The following is a 19,807-nucleotide window of genomic DNA, read 5'->3' as shown; positions in this document are numbered from 1 at the left end:
CACCTATTACCTGAACCATATTAATAAGTTTAATATTTGTAAAATTTTAACGAAAAGAGGCAGTGTTGTTCATTTTTTTGTTATAAATAGGCTAACGTTACATGCAGTGAATATAATCAATACGCGTTGCCTGAACCACATTTGTGTGGCTATAATGTTTAAGATTTCTTTAAATGAAAACGTAAAGAGGCAGTGTGGTGGTTTATAACATTTCGTTTTATTGTTGCCTAAAATGTACATATAGAGATAACCGGAGTAGCAGAGCGAGCTGAGTGACGCTTTCAAGAACGCGCTGTTCCATTAGCAGAATTACTGGACTCGCGTCCTCGGGACTCATTCTCCTGAGTCGGACTTGGCAAGTCCGAACTTTGCGTACTTGGTATTGAGAAACGTCTAATGTCGGCGCTTGGCTTCTTGTGACAAATACGCCGAGAAGCAAGAACAAGATCTGCTGTATGTCATCCATTGTTTATGTCGCTTCCTTCACGCGAAAATGACGTTGATCGCTTCTTTCCGGCATAGGCTACACCACGTCTATCAAGTAAGGGTACTGTTGGTAGTAGAAACGCTAGCCGATTCATGGTTTACCGACCCGAACCAGTACCGTACTGAACTGTACCGCTCAGTGGAAACGAGCCATAACAGAGCCAACAGTCGATTTATAAAAACAAGCGTGTCCGTTTCTGCTTGGAGTCCACTTTTCTGTCTGTTTGATCTGTTATGTCTGTCTTCTCTCTGTCTCTCAGGTGGGAACAGGTCTCGGTCCTACGCAAGAGTTCTATGCTCTGGTGTCTCAGGAGTTGCAGAGGGCTGATTTGGGTCTTTGGAGAGGAGAGGAAGTCTCTCTCTCCAACCCTAAAGGTAACTGTCATATATTTGTCAAAATAAATTTGAGCCTGGTTTCCAGTGTAATGCAAATAGCATTTTACTGCTGTTCACTAAGTTTGTTTTTTCTCTGTTTGTCCTGCCTCCCTCTCTCATTCTCTCCCCCCCCCCCCCCACACACACACACTCGCACTCTGTCTTGGAGCAGGGAGTCAGGAGGGTACCAAGTATATGTTCAGTTCCAGGGGTTTGTTTGCTGTACCGTTTGGACGAACTACCAAACCAGCTCACATCGCCAAGATCAAAATGAAGTTTCGTTTTCTTGGGAAACTCATGGCTAAAGCGATCATGGACTTCAGATTGGTATGTTTACTCTAATTGTGAACGTTTTCCAGAATCTCTGTATGAAAGATACGTTACTAGATCTTGATGCTGGGAACACATTTTCTGGTTTGAATGCACACCAGGGCCAGAACGGCAGTTTTATTTTAGTATAATTGAGATATTATTTTTATTATTAGTGTTTTCAGTCGATAAAAAAAAAATTCTGCAATTAATCGCACCCAACATTAAAGTTTTTAATATTTTAAGTTGTAATAATTTCACATTTAATCTCCAAATTAATGTAGAAACAACATACAGTAGCCTAGGCCTATATTTTAAATATTTGTTTAATGGCATCTTTTTTTTTGAAAGAAAGCCAGTATCACCAATACTACTACTGATGTCTCTATGAAATTGATTTCTTCTCAATTTTAGCCATTAATTACAGGCATTCAGCATTACAGTATAATTAAAAGCTTTTAATTTGAACATTTAGTAGGCTTTTAAAAAAATATAACAACTTAATTTAAGTGAATTTAAAACAATCTTCACATAAACCCATTCAAATAAATGCCGCATTTACCTGTGCTATTCAGTATCGGGACTCAATTTTGTCTATTGGCCTATTGAAAGTTTGAAAGTAGAACAGTATTTAAATGACGATATTAAAGTTTTCGTCTGAGAAAGAATGTGAACGCAGTGCTAAAGAAAGTGAAAAGAACGTGTGAGTAAATGAGGGAGAAAAGAAAGTTAAAGGAAAGTTGATAGATGGAAGTCGTAAGAAGATTGAAGGTTAAAAGATGGAAAGATTTAAGTCTTAAGGGAATCCTTGGAAGGAAAGATCTATAATAATCTTTTTTTATTTTTAAAAGTACTGTATTTTATTTTATTTTTCTAAACTGTTTTTCTAAAACTTTTCTTTTTTTCTTTTTTTCTTTTTTTTATTTCTTCTATGTAAAGCACTTTGAATTGCCATTGTGTATGAAATGTGCTATATAAATAAACTTGCCTTGCCTTGCCTATTCAGACTGGTTCAGACTTCTACTTGCCCTGCCAAAATGCACAAAGTTTTCAGTTTTAGTTTATTTTAGTACATCAAGTTAAATGAAATGAAAACAAGAATAAAATGCTGGAATAAAATGTATTTATAATTTTATTTCAGGTTACGTTTATAACGTAATGAAAATGGTTACTTTTTAAAGTTTTAGTAAATTGTAACAACCTTCATTCACACAGAAGGCTCTTTTAGGCAGTTTTACAGAATCAAAGTGTGAACGTGGCAACTGTCTGTATGAACTTTTTAATTTTGTGGGTTTTACCCCAGACACAACAAATGATATTATATATATTATATTATATTGTATAATTTTGTTAATTGATGTTTTGTTTTTTTGTCTCCAGTTGGACTTGCCTCTAGGTTTGCCATTCTATAAGTGGATGCTGAGGCACGAGTCCTCCATCAGCTCTCATGACCTAGTTAACATTGATCCTGGTGTCGCCAAATCCATCCAGCACTTGGAGGACATCATCCGCCAGAAGAAGAGAATAGAGCAGGACAGATCACATGTGAGCTCTGACCCCTAACCTCTACATAAACACAACCATTCAAAGACATGGAACGCACACTTCAGTGATGACACTTACAAATGACATTTCTTAAAACCAACAGACATCTGCAATGTTCTTTGTTTATTGTATCTGTCTGTATTTGTTAGACGCGGGAGACCCTGCAGCAGGCCTTGGAGAGTCTCAACATGAACGGCTGCTCGGTGGAAGATCTGGGGCTGGACTTTACTCTGCCTGGATTCCCAAACATTGAGTTGAAAAAAGGGGGCAAAGACGTGCCAGTCACCATTCACAACCTGGAGGAATACCTCAGAGTAGGGGACTGGATAACATGACACATCACATTATTTGTGTAGTCTGAATGAACCGCTCTAACTTCATTGCCTCTTGCTCCATCTGTCTATAGTTGGTGGTCTACTGGACACTCAATGAGGGCGTCTCCCGGCAGTTTGAGTCGTTTAGGGAAGGATTTGAGTCTGTCTTTCCTCTGCAACACCTGCAGTACTTTTATCCTGAAGAGGTCAGTGCTTTCACTTCTATTCATTCAGTAGTTCACTTTAGTAGACAAGCACTGAAGGTGCTAACCTACCTATTTTAAAGGGGTCATGAATTGAGAAATAAAATGTTCCCTGATCTTTTGACATACAAGAGGTACTATTTAAAACATTAAAACGTTTAAACATCAAAATGTCCTCTTAAACCAAAAACAGAGGAAACCAAGCTGCCAAAATGACCTAGATATTGACCGAACAGTAATGCAGCAATATTTAAGAAAGCATGATGATTCTAATGTCTATTCTGTGATTGTTTTGCTATGAAGGACTCTTGTGCAGTCAGACATTATTTGTCACCAAAATCGTTTACAATCAAGTAAATTTAAACCAGTGACAAAATGGTTACACAAAACTTCACACTGTTCTTGTTAATAACATAGAAAACATTTGTTATTTATAGGGATGCACCGATACCACTTTTTCCAGAACAAGTCCGATACCGATACTTTCAACTTTGGTACTTGCCGATACGGATACCTGTATTTTCATTGCATTTGACGTTTTTTTTTTATATTGGCTAGAGAATCCAAAAGAATATGAATCCTATTAGTTGGCTTAATTTGTTTAGCAAATATATATTTCCTTCAGTTATTTTCATGCTTAATTAAGCCTGCTAAAATGTATTGTATGAGATTGTTACTTTCACTGTTATCATATTTCATCTTTCATTTACTAGAATAGCGCATATTTAGAGCAGCTCCAGCAGGACTCAGTGCTGAGGATTGGGTCAGCGGTTCAAATGTTTAGATACCAGTGAAATATCATAATTATATTTTCCAATTTTGATTCTATAAAAACTACTAGCCTAATGAATGTAAATTTCACCAAGATGGGCATTTTTACTTAATTTTATGTTATTTTGTCCTTGAAAGAGAATTCAATTCAGTATTCGTGCTCTGTCTGATAATTGTGCTTATGAAAATTCTTAACATGGGAATGTCAGTTCATGTTTTACTTGCATGTACGATTTAGTTTTAATCCAAATGTCACGTGTGCTGAGTGAACGATCAGCAATCAAGAGCATTCAACATAAGTTCTCTCTCTCTCTCTCTCTCTCTCTCTCTCTCTCTACCTCTCTCTACCGTCAGTTATCGTTATAGTTTCTTTGCCATTGACATTCGACCGAATTACAAACTTTCCACTTATGTCTGTGAAAAAGGGATGTGCGCTCGTGTTACTATGTTGTTTAATATTCCACTGATTAGATGCATTTACTTCATAGAAAGCCTTCTTTCCCACCCCATAATACTCTGTTGTCAGTGTTTCTTTGTCTGGACACAAACACTGCACACATGCTGCGTGGTATCAGTTGTTGGTATCATTATACCAACGGTGAGTGCGAGTACACAATCGCAGTATCGGTGCATCCCTTGTTATTTAAATTGATTAAATTAAATTATATACAGAAAGCAATCAAAGAATGCTCCCTTTATAATCGCCGGAGGTGTCGATCACTTCAGCTGCGCAAGCTCTCACCAAAACTCCCATTATAATCAATGCTGTCTACACTGCACAAATCTCTTACTTACATCATGTTTGTGCTGTGTTAGTTATAATGAAGGCATTTGGAAGAGTACAGAAATCATGTTGCAATGGTGAGGTCATTGCATTAGTGTGCTCGACAGACGTATGAAACGGGAATGGTTCTAGATCTAATGTTATCAACAACACTTTTAAAAATTAATCTTGGCAGCTGTAAGGTTTCAAAAGTGTTCCAATCATAGCAGTGGGCATCGCCATTTAAAGAGTTTAAATCTGAGGGCTGAAATCAGGGTGGAAATGGCCTTTATTTCTTGTGTGTGCTCTCCCTTTACAGCTGGATCAGTTGTTATGTGGCAGCAAGTCAGAGTCCTGGGATGTGAAGACACTAATGGAGTGCTGCAGACCAGACCACGGCTACACACACGACAGGTATATAATCACACCGGCATGCTCATACTAAAGACTGCAATACTTTTGCCCAGATTTACAGTCTGGAGGAGTCGGCGCTAGTTGCATAGTCTGAGTCAGTCAGAGCTGACAAATTTAGCAGGAAATCACACTGTGTGATAGACAGACTTTGATTCTCGCTAGCTTCAGAATCCAGTTAAAGGATATCAAACACGTTTAATATTTTGAGTTTTAGAACACATTTTGTTTTTACTTGTCCTGCATCTTCTAGCCTGTAGCCATCCTCAGTCATGCATGAGTGCCAGTTTTCCCTCTGTAACCATTTACTAAGTGTATGATGCATTGTTTTAAAATCTATTCAGATTTTTAACATTACTGGTGTGAATCTAGAGACAAAACAATGGCACTAACATTTTAGTCTGAGACCAGGCTTAAAACCGGGGGTTAGTGTATTCCAGCATTAATAACAAAACCAGTAGATGCGTAATCACAACTTGCATTATAATCAGACAAACTGTAATTAACATCCCTGGCTGTATGAATGACAGAACTTTTGTTGTGTTTGTCTTCAGCCGTGCCGTGCGGTTCCTGTTTGAGGTGCTGAGCAGTTTTGATGCGGAGCAGCAGAGACTCTTCCTGCAGTTTGTCACAGGGAGCCCCAGACTTCCTGTCGGAGGTGCGCAACAGTTTCAATCATTGGGGTTTGGTGTGATTTTGTGGTCACAACAGCGGAGGATCAGCTTTCAGAGAGATATTCTCAGATAACACGGCCTCTTTCTTTGCTTCCTTTCAGGATTCCGGAGTTTGAACCCTCCCCTCACCATCGTTCGGAAGACGTTCGAGTCGACGGAGAACCCAGACGACTTCCTCCCGTCGGTGATGACGTGTGTGAACTACCTGAAACTGCCGGATTACTCCAGCATCGAGATCATGCGCGAGAAACTGTTGATTGCTGCGCGCGAGGGCCAGCAGTCTTTCCATCTGTCTTGATCTCACCTCCTGCACCCTCACACTCAAAATGGCCTTCAATCAACTCACTGCAGAACCACACAAATCGTGACTTCTTCCTTTAGAGTTGCTCTTCCTATTTCATTTCCCCCTTTTTCATTTCTTTTTTTTTTTTTTAAACACCCACATTGAGGCAAAATATGTACAGCCTACTTGTTTAAAGAAAAGCAGCTTGCAGAAACTAAACAATAGAACATAAGAGACTTCCTTTTGACTCCCAAACGGGAGGAAAGGGTGTTATGCGACTCATCAGATTTCAAAAAAAGAAAAGAAAAACATTTTTTAAAGAAATGTTTAAAAAAATAAAACACTTCAGAGCAGATTATTAAAATATATCAGTAGTTGAGAGATGTTCAATCTGAAAAAAAGAGGAGAAAAACCTGGGTGACATTTTAAATCTTGCGTTGCTGTCTGATGTATCAAGAATAAAGGGATGTTTTTTTTTTTCTCTACTGGTGAATGACATCTTCACTGTGTGTTCCTGTTGGGGAGGGGGCATTCATCAAGCCGCCGAGGGTTCCTATAGCTCCAAAGATCATTTGTACAGACAAACATTTGCAGATTTTGCTTATTCGACACATTTGATAGAATAGCTGTGTGCTCTCCTGCCCAGTTTCCCCTCTGTTCTGTACTATACCCCCGGAGTCTTGTTGCATTTTGGTTCCATTTCATTTATTTCTTTTTTCCTCTTGTGTTACTTTTTCCCCTCCTTTTTATTTGAAAGGGTTTTTGAACGTGTAAAAGAGTTCCAGTTGGTTGAATGCGGGTAGTGTTGGAAGTGTAGTATCTTTATAATATTATTATTATTATTATAATTATTATTATTATTATTGTTTTTTTGTTTTTTTTTAACCCAAGTTGAAATTGTTTTCTGGCCGACATTTCACATAGTGTCAGCTCCATGTTGAAAAGATGTATCCATTCAGTTGGGTAAATAGACTCCTATATGGTTATAGTAGTGTGCCTCTGCTGGACTTCTGGGAACTTGAGGTCTTTAATGATGGGCCTGCTGAAGTTGCTTGGCTGATGAAGCCGGGCTTTAATCCCATAATGTAGCTGAGCACAAGAAATTCATTTAAAAGAATTGGCTGGTCTTATTTTATGGTTTCATGGCCAGATTGCATTTCAAAAAGAAAAAAAGAAAAAAAAAAGTTCATTAAATAAAATAAAGTTTATATGCAGGTTTCACACCCGGTTTGAGGTGGGATTGTCTGCTTTTTTTTATTTTCTATTGTTTCTTTTTTTCCTCTTGCTGTAGTTTATTTTTGCACTGCTGGCTTGGAACAAACCGTGGTGTGCACTGCAGTCTGTGGCCAGGAGGAGGCGCTGCTGTGCGCTCTCCTGTCCTCATTGTTCATGTGCTGGTTTCTAAGATCTGCAATAATTTACTGCATCAGGTTCATGTTTTTACCTGAACATAAATAAAGTAATTGTTTGACTCAGCCTGTCCTTTTACTGACCAAGCTGCAGTTTGTGTTGCTTAATGAGTCCAACATTGTCAAGGATCAAATGCAAGTTTATTTGCCTTAAGCGATTCAACTTTAAGGTAATATAAAATACAACTAAATAAAAATAAAAATAAAACTACTACTTGAATCGACAGAAAACACACTAAGTGGCTGACCAGTATTTGAGTGTAAGAACAGATACACTCATAAGGTATTTCCATTCAGCTGTTAATAGAAATGGCAGGAATGTACAAATGTAATTCATTGACTGTATTTGAGCTATGAATATCTGTTTCCATGTGGGTTGCTTGAGTGTTGGAGTGTGTACAAGTAATTCACTTTTAAATTTACCACACAATATGAGTTACTTTTTCAAATAAGTAATGCAAGTTACTTTCTTTTCCCATCTATTCTGACCGCTCGCATGTCCCCATTCGTGAGGTGTAGAGGCGTTCTGTGCCCTGTGTAAACATGATGCTTATTGTAGTTCTAGACTAAATGTGAGCATGCACTTACTCATCTCACTTGCACAACAGATTCAGTATTCCTCAAAATGAATTAAAACGGTGAAATGCAAAATCAGATATTACGCAAACCTGCAATAATTAAATGTTGAACAAAACAAATAAATTTATTAACCAATGTCTTAAGTTTGCTGCTGACCTTCGATGATCCAATTAAACCATATAGTAATAAGCAAAAATGACTTTAGATAAACGTCATGTTTATTTTACTTGTTTTATTGCTGAAATAAGTGTTGAGCTTTCTTTACCTGGATCTTATTCCAGAACGGCAGCACAGCTGAAAGGGTTTGTGCTGCGTTCTCTAATGTACACGTGTGAATTTGCATTTCCTTCAGCTTGAGGCTTATCAATTGCACTTTTGGTGTGAAAGGACCTTTTTTTATTATTATTATTATCAAAAAACAAGCAAGCTCAGCCCAAGTAAGAAAAAGTAGCGTAATGCATTACTTTCAAATGATCTCGATTAGTTACTTTTTTAGGGAATAACATTACTTTTAAAAGTAACTTTCCCCAACTTTGATGTTTGTCAACAAAAAGATTTCAGGAAATAACACGCAAGCTTCATAACTTATTCAGAGAAATAACATTGACTCGATTTAAAGACGCAAAGCTTTATTTCCAAGCATTTATACTGTCGCTTTCAATAGTGCAATATAATAATAGGGGCTATGTGTTGTGATATTTAGTGTATATTCAAATCAATTTTTGTGTAAGTCCAGTTACCAGTGTGGATTATCCTCCTGGGACCCAGGAATAGACTTTTGTTCACTGTAGAGGACATTATATTTTAGTGAATTTCTCTGACATCATACATGTCACGACCTGGGTGTCCCGTGAAGAGCACAATCACTTTTTCAGAGACACCAAATGTTTGGAGGTTTCACCATGAAAACAACTTCTCCTTGGTCTTTAAAAATGTCTGACATTAATTTAGTGATCAAATGTAGCACTCTTATGGAAATATGATAATATATTGTAATTATAATTTAAATCGGTCTACTATACAAATTGTATTTCATAAACCAACATCTCAGGAAAACGTTATGGGGTTTCAAATCAAAAACTGACTTTCTGTTACAGAACATGACGTTGATTTCATACATGTCATAAGACACCAGGACTTAATTTATCAGGCATTTTGGGAGACACAAGTGAATATGGAAATAAATTATATATCAATATTCCTATGAAATATTAGATGATATTATTCAAATGTTTCTAATTATTACTCCAATTATTACTTATTTTTTCATTAAATGTTGCTCCAAGAACACAATGTGCAAATTAGATAGTGTATAGTTGCATTGAATGGGAATATTAATTTATGGCCATTTTACCCACATATTGCATAAAGTAAAATGGTGTATCAATTCATTCCGTTATATCTTTCATAACATAGTTGAGAATCATCTTTATACAAATTTTGGTTAAAAAAAATCCTGAAACCCCAAAATTGATCGGTGTTTAAAAAAAAATAATTTAAAAAAATCCCATTGTTTTTGCCTATACATATATTTAATTTTTTAAGCAACTGAGTCTTGGTGTCCACTATAGAGGACATAGCATCATAAATGAATAAAATAGCATTCAAAAATGCTCTTTTACTATTTGTTTCTTATGCTCTAAAATGTGATGACATGAAGAGAGAAAAAAAAAACGAAATTATATATATATATATCTGGGTCTCTGGAGGATATTATTGTCTTAACGATTCATGTAACGTTATATCGCTTATCCTGCTCGAAAAGACTAAAAATGCGAAATCATTTATTTACATCAAATAAAGTAATCCTGTCCCACCGATCCGCTGCAAATCGGGTGATTCATGTCAAGGTATTTGCGGTAAGTCAGTGATGCCCTCTTGCGTTTGTTTGGGAACACCAATATGGCCGCTCGAACATTTCATGCTACAGTGAGCAATCCCGTCATTTATATACAACAGTGGGAGTATGCTAACTGAATACTGTTATTTTTTTTATTGTAGCATTTCATGCCGAGTTTAAATTCTGGAGGGCAATTAACAAGCACTTAATCCGGAGCATAATTCGGGTCCAGTGGAGAGACTCGCGGCGTAAGACCTTCCCTGGTGGTCTAGTGGTTAGGATTCGGCGCTCTCACCGCCGCGGCCCGGGTTCGATTCCCGGTCAGGGAATGTGATTTTGTCCTTCATCGATTAAAAGCAGACATCTGTGCTGCAGACCTGTCCAGGGTTTCCATACCAGGGGCTGCATCTTGCCTCCAGACCATACGGGACTTTCTATTTAGAAAGGGTAGCGCGTCTGCAATGCAATGCTTTCAAAGCCTTGTTGCAATGCAAGTGTAGTTACAAAACAAGTGTGTGCATATTAACCGAACAACCAACAACATCCCCCACACAAGATGAATATATTTTATATAATAACCTACAGTTTCTTGCTAGCGTAAACCCTGAACCTAGATATTTGGGACCAAGTACAATCAGAGTTTGTGTTTAAATATTCTATTAAGCAGGTGTAAATTAACACATAAAAGTATTAAAAAAATAAAATAGCCTACAATTTAATGCCAAAGATGAATTACGTCAACTAAAGTGAGTGGTGGGAGGTTGGTCACATGAGGGCGCCACAAATCTTTTGGTTTCTGTGCTCAAGACGTTGTTACTAAACACTAACAATTGCGAAATTTTGGGTCACAAATGGCAACAGTTTTATGGGTGAATGTGTCAAAGTAGCCTACCCTACAGCAGGGGGTTTCGGTGTTTTAGATGCCATAGACCCCCTATAATAATCATTCTTATGCGAAGGACCCCCATCCTAAAATTTAAATACAGATATATTTTTACGTATACAGATAATACTGTGAAAAATCTGTAAAATATTTAGTTTCTATTACATTAAATCATTGCATGTGTTTTTCTACTCACTGTAGTGTACTGTTTTATTTCATTTATTTTAATGAAAGGTATTTATTTTATACATTCATTTTTACGTTTACTGTGCTTTTTACTCTACATTTTTACAGTTTACTATTTGCATTTATTTAATCATGTTTTATTTATTAATTTTTTTTATCAAATGTATTTTTTTATTAAAATAAAATGTTATTTTTATGTACGTAGTTACTTATTTTTTATATAAATAATATTTTATTAATTTTTTTAAACAAACTTTTTTATTTGTTTATATTTTATTTATTTAGTTGATGTATTCATTTATTATTTATTTATATAAGTAAAAATATTATTTATTTATTTTCTTTAATAATGATTATTATTAGAAAAACGTCATATTTACCGGCTCTGGGACCCCTAGCACCCCTTGTGGCCCCCCTGGGGGTCAGAAATGCACCTGTTGCTAACTGTAACACCAGCTCTGACCACACGGCGGCGAAACGGCCACCTACAGCTCTCAAATGACTGGAAATAAAACTGCGTCCTGTGGGAGAAGTTGGTAGAAACAGCGAGCATCTCGCATTGGATTATTCAGAAATCCAACATTTCGCATTTTTGTTTTCATATCAGCTGCAAAGACACGGATTGGTGGACAGAAAAGGGGTGAGTGAGTGTATTTTGAGAGCCTGCTTTTGCTCTTATGATGCTTGAGGAAATGTGTTTTGACATCAGCTTCCCCCTGTAAAAGTTGATCAGGGGTGTGCGAGAAACACAGCATCCTTATGCTAGCAATAAAGATTTAATTACAAATTCTTTTCAATGAATTCACAGATAAGATGCAATGAATTAATGTATATCGATGTGTTCAAAGTTGGTCTGTTTAACTGCGGTGGTCGCGTTCACTATGAATACACAGTCACGTGCAAATGATCACAACATACTAGGCTATATTTCAGCAAATTAAAAGTTGTTTGTTTGGCAGATATGGATTATAAGCCTATTATAGCTTTAACACTAACGTTACATTTGGCGGTGCACATGTTGATGTCTAAAGTGGCTGAGATGTGTAACGGGGTCATTGGTATTCGGTGCATTTTGGACATCATACAATTTAGAAAATCAAACTCATTTAAAAAAATAATAATTTGATGTAATCATGGGTGATGTAAAACATTTGAAAAATAATATTGGTCAAGCTCGGGTGAACCATTTATTAAATAAATGTAATGAATGATAGATCAAAAATGTCCACCCTGTTAGGAACAAATGTACAACAGTTTAAAATACGTATCATTCTAATTTATGGGCATTGTGTAAATTTTCTTTGACCGCTCTTGTCCATTTATAAACATATCAGTTAATAAATTAGCAGGAAATATATGTATTATGATCTTTTGTTTCTTTTTTTCTTTTTCTTTTTTTTTAAATACAAATGCCTAGAAGACTTTTCTGTTTACTTTTTAAAGTAGCCTACTACATTATTGGTACTACAATACATTTTCATTGTCATTGAAGTATTAGGCTAGTATTAGTATTTATTTATTGCCTTTTTCATGACATTATTGTAAAAAAACAAACAAATTGCCTAACAGGGTGGACAAAATAGAAACAGGGTGGACATATAAAATTGGTGGATGGATGATTTCCTATCTCTCACATACAACCAGATATTACTTTTGTTTGAACTGGAGTTTGATTGGAAACCATATGTAAAACATTAACAAAGAAGAACTTCTACAACTTACATACATTAGTAAATTACTCTGTTAGGTCTTCTGATTTAACAGGGTGGACACTAACACACTAGTGGACATTCTGACCTAAAATCAGCCACTGCAGCATGTCTGAGAAAAAAGAAGCTAACATAGGTTTATCAAAAAAAGAATTGCATGGGTTTTAAATTATTACGTTTTTTATAAACGTAACTGTTTTTCTTAAAAAGTGGTCCAGTACAACATACACTATAATAACATTTTTTACAGTAATATTAATACTGAATAAATGCTGAGGTAATATTCACTAGAATCGATAACTGAGAGATGCAAGATGGCGGCAGTTTCTTTTGTATAAAACTTTTTTCTCCCCAAATGCTGAAACAAATATTAAGTCCTAACCTTAACCTTAGTATAGTGACGGTAGCGATTGGATCCATCCATGATTTTTTTTAACTCTGAACTGAATCCATTAAGTTTGACCTATTCTTTGAGTTGACCAATGAAATTTGTGGTTGGGCGGGCTTTTCTCTTAACTTGTTTGGGGGAAAAAAGTCATGCATGTGAAATGAGATATGGACTGATACACTCACCTAAAGGATTATTAGGAACACCTGTTCAATTTCTCATTAATGCAATTATCTAATCAACCAATCACATGGCAGTTGCTTCATTGCATTTAGGGGTGTGGTCCTGGTCAAGACAATCTCATGAACTCCAAACTGAATGTCAGAATGGGAAAGAAAGGTGATTTAAGCAATTTTGAGCGTGGCATGGTTGTTGGTGCCAGACGGGCCGGTCTGAGTATTTCACAATCTGCTCAGTTACTGGGATTTTCACGCACAACCATTTCTAGGGTTTACAAAGAATGGTGTGAAAAGGGAAAAACATCCAGTATGCGGCAGTCCTGTGGGCGAAAATGCCTTGTTGATGCTAGAGGTCAGAGGAGAATGGGCCGACTGATTCAAGCTGATAGAAGAGCAACTTTGACTGAAATAACCACTTGTTACAACCGAGGTATGCAGCAAAGCATTTGTGAAGCCACAACACGCACAACCTTGAGGCGGATGGGCTACAACAGCAGAAGACCCCACCGGGTACCACTCATCTCCACTACAAATAGGATAAAGAGGCTACAATTTGCACGAGCTCACCAAAATTGGACAGTTGAAGACTGGAAAAATGTTGCCTGGTCTGATGAGTCTCGATTTCTGTTGAGACATTCAGATGGTAGAATCAGAATTTGGCGTAAACAGAATGAGAACATGGATCCATCATGCCTTGTTACCACTGTGCAGGCTGGTGGTGGTGGTGTAATGGTGTGGGGGATGTTTTCTTGGCACACTTTAGGCCCCTTAGTGGCAATTGGGCATTGTTTAAATGCCACGGCCTACCTGAGCATTGTTTCTGACCATGTCCATCCCTTTATGACCACCATGTACCCATCCTCTGATGGCAACTTCCAGCAGGATAATGCACCATGTCACAAAGCTCGAATCATTTCAAATTGGTTTCTTGAACATGACAATGAGTTCACTGTACTAAAATGGCCCCCACAGTCACCAGATCTCAACCCAATAGAGTATCTTTGGGATGTGGTGGAACGGGAGCTTCGTGCCCTGGATGTGCATCCCACAAATCTCCATCAACTGCAAGATGCTATCCTATCAATATGGGCCAACGTTTCTAAAGAATGCTTTCAGAACCTTGTTGAATCAATGCCACGTAGAATTAAGGCAGTTCTGAAGGCGAAAGGGGGTCAAACACAGTATTAGTATGGTGTTCCTAATAATCCTTTAGGTGAGTGTATAGCATTGCCATGGTCGATGGGGAATATTAGGACATAGTATCTGACCACTGGATTGTGCGATTGGACCTATCAGAAACAAGTACTCCATTGAAACTAATAATTTAGGGTATTCACTCTTAGGGTACGTTTACACGACAGTTATGGACTTTTTCCCTTGCGTTTTAGCGTACAGACGGCAACGTTGTAGTTGGTGATGTCACTTTGTAAAGAAACACTATGAGCCTATAGACTGAACACATTATACGCATGCGCATGATGTCACCGTTTTCACAAATTCACGTTTTTGTAGTTTGCACAAGGATGAAAACGGTATAGTTTTCAAAAACTTACACTTGGCTCCCATACGTTCCCACACGACAACACGTTCATTTGTTGTCGTGTAAATGAACGGCCAAAACACATGGGTCTTCTGATGAGGGGGGCCCAGTAAGGTCCACTGTAGCATAGCCTACATTGAGGGGGCCCACCTAAAATATAAGTAGTTGTTGGCCCTTTGAATTTTTAGTGATGACTCTAGACAGAGCTGATGTGTTTTGTTCAGGCTTGTTAAACTGCTTAAAGGTCCCAATATTTTCACTCCGAAGTTCTTTTTCATTCTTCGCTTAGGGGTAAAGAAGTTTGATATACCTATTATCAAAATACTATCCTGGCACCGCCCATGCTGAATTTAGATGAATATGTAAATATGTGCTGCACTCTTTCCTCTCAATAACAGACATCAATATGTAACTGCAGAGGTTATGAAGCTATAGAGAATCTAAAATGCCACATTTTCCCATATCTGTTAGAAATAGTCTTAGCCATGGTCAGAGCCGCCTTAACCTAATGTTAGGCCCCGGGGCTGAGAGGTTTTGTAGGCCCCCCATCCCCTCAATTTAAAGAGTCTCATTTAAAAAAAGTGTAATAGCCTATCTAGGTAATCTACATCACAAAATGCATTAGTTTCTTTCGAGACCTACAACAGTGATTTTTTTAAATATTGTTTTTCATTTTAATATTGTTATTAACATATCACTGAGCACATAAACACAAGACACTTTATTAAACAACCACACACAGCAACTAAATTTCAACTTTATGCAAATGAGAAGCGATTTTCGCGAGCGACGACCAATAGGAAAGAAGCCTTTCAGTGGAGCTCACCTCCCGTCACCGTCTCGAGTGAAATTGCATGTGAATCGGCAAGACCGAAGAGTTCAAGGGCGATTTCACTGTTTTATATGATTTGACTGTAACTAACCACGAACATGGATATAATAAAATGATGCATGGAAAAGAAACTGTCGACAGTCTCAGTGAGTTTAATTCATACATTTATAGTTCGAGTGTTGTAGTTTTATGATGCAAGTTTAGCACTGCTGCAGTTCATTTTACAGTGCATTATGTTGACTATTAGGGACAAGAAAATGTATTAGCCTATTTGTCAAATTCGGATGACGTTTTAGTAATTGATGACAGTATGAGTGAGTTTAATTTGTAGATTGATCGATCGTTAATCTAGTAAATGATTTAATCCCTGAACACTGCTGTGTGTAATATAAAAACACTCTCCCAACAGCATACTGTTTCTTTTGAGCCTAATTCCTAGTCAAATTAAAATGATATAGTTGTATAATATCACTTGTGGTGGTGTTTTGTATAGATGTGGCCAGACGAGCAGTCTCGCCTCATTCGCGCCGCGGGACCTCTAGACGCGCGTAAACGCGTCTTTACAACACTGAAATCACTCGCGCCAGACGCTCTATTCGCGTTTGGTGTGAACGCACCTTAACAATAACATTAGAGCGACAGCACTACCAACGTCCACAAGCGACTAGCGACATACAGCGACAAAATCTGACAAGTTAAAACAAAATGACCTTTTCAGCTCATCATGAACCTGAACATGGGAGGCCCCTGAACTTGGGAGGCCCCTGGGCTTCAGCCCAGGTAAGCCCGTGCATTAAGGCGGCCTTGGCCATGGTAGTGCTCTATGGATGTGTGTGAAGGAATGAGAGAAAGGCCATTGCAAATCATGTGTATGAGTTTTATCTGCCTCATGTGCAGTATATGAGTTTCTGTATGAGTCATAAACTCGTTCAAAGCAGCTGCAGTTCTGAAGGCCATAAATAATGCAAAATCTGTGCTAGCTGTTAATGCTGATTCCTTCATGAGCATATTTAGCAAATTATAATGTTCTCCTTTTTTGTGGAGTTCCTGTGTAGTTCAGCACATGTCTTCCTTACACTTTTCTGCTGCATTTGCATAATGAGATAATGTGAACGCAAACATTGCTCTTATGCCAGTGTGTGTGACCCACTTTGCAACAAAAATGTGTGAAAGGGAGAAATTCACAAAATCAACACGTGCCTGTTCATGTTTGCATGGAAATGAGAAATTAGGGCTGTAATCAGGTATTTTTTGTGGTATTAAAAATAGACAAAAGCAAAGACCTAAGCCTTTAAAATTTCTTTAATAACAATGAGGCAAATAATATTTGGTTCAAATAAAGTATCAAAAGCAAGTAATCATATGTTTATAGAACAACACTTTTAAAATACAAAATATGCATAATCATCTTATGTAAGGCTACATTATGTATTATTACAAATACCTGCAGAGGATGCTAACGGCCTAGTGTTGTTACACTTTACAGCAGATTCAATCTTTGTTTAATATTGGCCAAACAACATTTAATTAAACTGTTTACTTGATCTTTATGATAGAAATGCCACAGCCGCTACAAAAATCAAAACATGCAAACTCGCGAGGGTTTAAACTTTTATTTTGAGATCACAATGAACAACAGTTTGCATATTTAGAAAGATATTGATGTTTTCTCCTGTGTTGGCAAAGGTTTATAAATGATACACCTTTCAAATCTGAGGAAATGGCGCACATTGCGTTCCCAGATGAACATTATAAGCAACCCAAACTCACAGCATACACAGAGATGGAGTTTAACGCACCGCAGTAAGCAAAAGCCGTCATTTCACCGTCTAGATTAACTTTAGACCAGATATAGTCCGGCTATGAGTAATCCACTTATAGCCAAAATAACCTTGAATTTGGTTGCATGTCGTTTGTGCCAAAATAACTTGCGAGATGTATGATATTCCATCATGTAAGCAAACTAAACAGTGATTATAAGGTTTTTGGTTTCATTTCTTCACTCATTTAATTTCTTTATCTAATTGATGACTAGTCTATTCTTGGGCTATGGTTTAGACGTCTGTTAAATTTGAACTGACAGCCCAAATTTTGCCTTGTTTTAGCCTAGACGTCAGGGCTTTTTGGACGGCTATTAGATGTCTTTTAAACACAAAATTGCTTTCTGGGTCCACGCATGTAAATGAGAACAGTTCATGTGGAGCAGCATTTACTTTGAACGGAGCTGCTCTAAGACACACGCAGCCTTCAAGCATGTAAATAATTAAAGCATATGTATATGTATATGTATATGTACCACCTGACATGGAAAGTGTACCAGCCTACCCATTTTTTAAATTAGCAGTTTTCACCAGTGTTTGAGAGAGATCTACAACCCTTATTACCTTGTCAATTCATAATAAAAGATCCACGTTTGCAGTTGTACCACCCTGACATGTAAGAATATACAAAAAATTACTGGACAAAAGTTTACCAATTATGTCAACAGCTTTAAAACTACTGATATTTATAAAATGTATTTAAAGGTTTCAAACCTAAAATTGTTCCGTAGTATTACTTTTTTATTTTTTTTTAGTATTAAGACACCATTTTACATAGTTTTCTCATTCATTTGTACGGACAGTTGCACCACCTGACATTTTGGGGTTTAAGATAAGAAAACATAAAATAATTTGTATTATTTAAATGTACTAAAAATTAATTCAAACTAAATAGGTTTTAAGGCCCGTACACACCGGGACGAATATCGGCGCGCGTTATTCGCCAGCGTTTTTCAACGCGTTTTTTGTGTTCACACCCAAGCGTTTTTCGCTGACGATGAGCCGAGTGAACATGCAAATTCATTCCCTGACATTAGATGGCGCTTAATGTAAAACAGAAATACAATACCACTCCATAACAGTCTATACTCTGCAATACCACTCCATAACAGTCTATACTCTGCAATACCACTCCATAACAGTTCTCTTTTAACAATATTTTTGTAATCGCTGTCGCTTTTGTCATATAGTTCTTTATTCCGACACCAACGAGACCAGCAGCTCTACATTCATCTTGCCTTGCATCTTCCTCGTCATTTCTTCCCGGCAGAGACGCTACTTTGCGTATATCTTCTTCGCTGTTACGTATGTGTGCTCGGCAAGACCGTTTTGTGTTTGAGCGCCCCCAAGTTGTGTTTTACTGTAACTTCAGAAGCTCCAGACACGTGAGCAAAAGCGCCAATCTCATTGGTCGGATAGTTTTTGACGCGGCGCGTCAAACTAGTGTTGCTTTCGTCAACGAAAATTATGACGAAATATTGTCGTCAACGAACCTTTATCACCTGACGAAAACGAGACGAGACGCAACGTAAATGCTGGTCATGTGACGATGACTAAAATAAATGTATAATGCAATATCGTTGACGAATAAAAACGAGACTAAATGTGGTTTAACAAAATAAAAACTATGCTAAAATGTCTCTTCATTTTCGTTGACCAAAACGAGACGAGACGAAATGTTATAACGTCACGACGAATGAGAGAGTTGTGCGTGAACCCGTTTATATAGCTACTATCTATGGCGTGAACCCATAGCTTTGTCGGCTTTAAATTCTGGTTTGCGATCTGGTCACCCGATTATCAGCAAATTTAACAATATTATTCCATTAGTTATTCCATTAAAATGTCTCATTGATATATTTGACATTCATAATCGTCACCCTCTGGTTACATGAACGCGTCACCACCGCATCAGCACAGAAAACATGGAGTTTATTTTAAAGAATAATCGCACAACCTATTCGATATTCTATAATTAAATAAACTAATCGAATATTCAAAAAACGTGACTCATCCCTGCAAGGAATCTCTTTCTTTTCCCAAATCTTCACTCACGTCTCACCCATTTTCTAAGGGGATTATAAACGTTTCTTCATTGGTTCACTTTTAATAAGGCCTATTATATTCGTATTCTTTACTGTGGTAAAGTAGAAAATGCTGTAGGACAGATAGCCTACATTTGTACTTGCATGTCAAATTCTACAGTTTGTGCTTGTTATCTGGTAAGGCGCGTCAAGTTTAGTTGTAAAGCGCGTTTCACACGCGCGGGTGATTTTTTGTTTCACTTTCTCTGGCAGCGCAATCTCAA

General features: G+C 37.3%; 2 protein-coding genes across 6 annotated transcripts in view; both read left to right on the top strand.

Annotated features, from left to right (window-relative positions):
• The window catches only part of trip12 (thyroid hormone receptor interactor 12), a 62,826-nt gene extending 55,217 nt beyond the window's left edge, over positions 1–7,609 (top strand). For 2 of the 4 annotated variants that reach the window (XM_082182836.1, XM_082182834.1), the window contains 8 exons: positions 747–861; positions 1,034–1,188; positions 2,551–2,715; positions 2,865–3,029; positions 3,122–3,235; positions 5,086–5,180; positions 5,732–5,835; positions 5,953–7,609. In XM_082182836.1, coding sequence (XP_082038962.1) covers positions 747–861; positions 1,034–1,188; positions 2,551–2,715; positions 2,865–3,029; positions 3,122–3,235; positions 5,086–5,180; positions 5,732–5,835; positions 5,953–6,149 — 1,110 coding nt within the window. In that variant the 3' untranslated portion in view covers positions 6,150–7,609. Of the gene's footprint in view, positions 1–746; positions 862–1,030; positions 1,189–2,550; positions 2,716–2,864; positions 3,030–3,121; positions 3,236–5,085; positions 5,181–5,731; positions 5,836–5,952 lie in introns of all 4 variants that reach the window. The other 2 variants (XM_082182835.1, XM_082182833.1) reach the window with 1 other exon arrangement.
• Positions 7,610–11,515: 3,906 nt separating this feature from the next.
• The window catches only part of veph1 (ventricular zone expressed PH domain-containing 1), a 132,143-nt gene continuing 123,851 nt past the window's right edge, over positions 11,516–19,807 (top strand). For both annotated transcript variants that reach the window (XM_082182934.1, XM_082182933.1), the window contains exon 1: positions 11,516–11,671. The gene's annotated coding sequence lies outside the window, so the exon portion shown is untranslated. The remainder of the gene's footprint in view (positions 11,672–19,807) is intronic.

The sequence above is a fragment of the Leuciscus leuciscus genome (genome assembly GCF_965113295.1).
Source record: "Leuciscus leuciscus genome assembly, chromosome: 10".
NCBI classification, from domain to species: Eukaryota; Metazoa; Chordata; class Actinopteri; order Cypriniformes; family Leuciscidae; genus Leuciscus; species Leuciscus leuciscus.
Note: the sequence above shows the minus strand (reverse complement) of the source record. Positions and strands in the feature narration are given on the sequence as shown.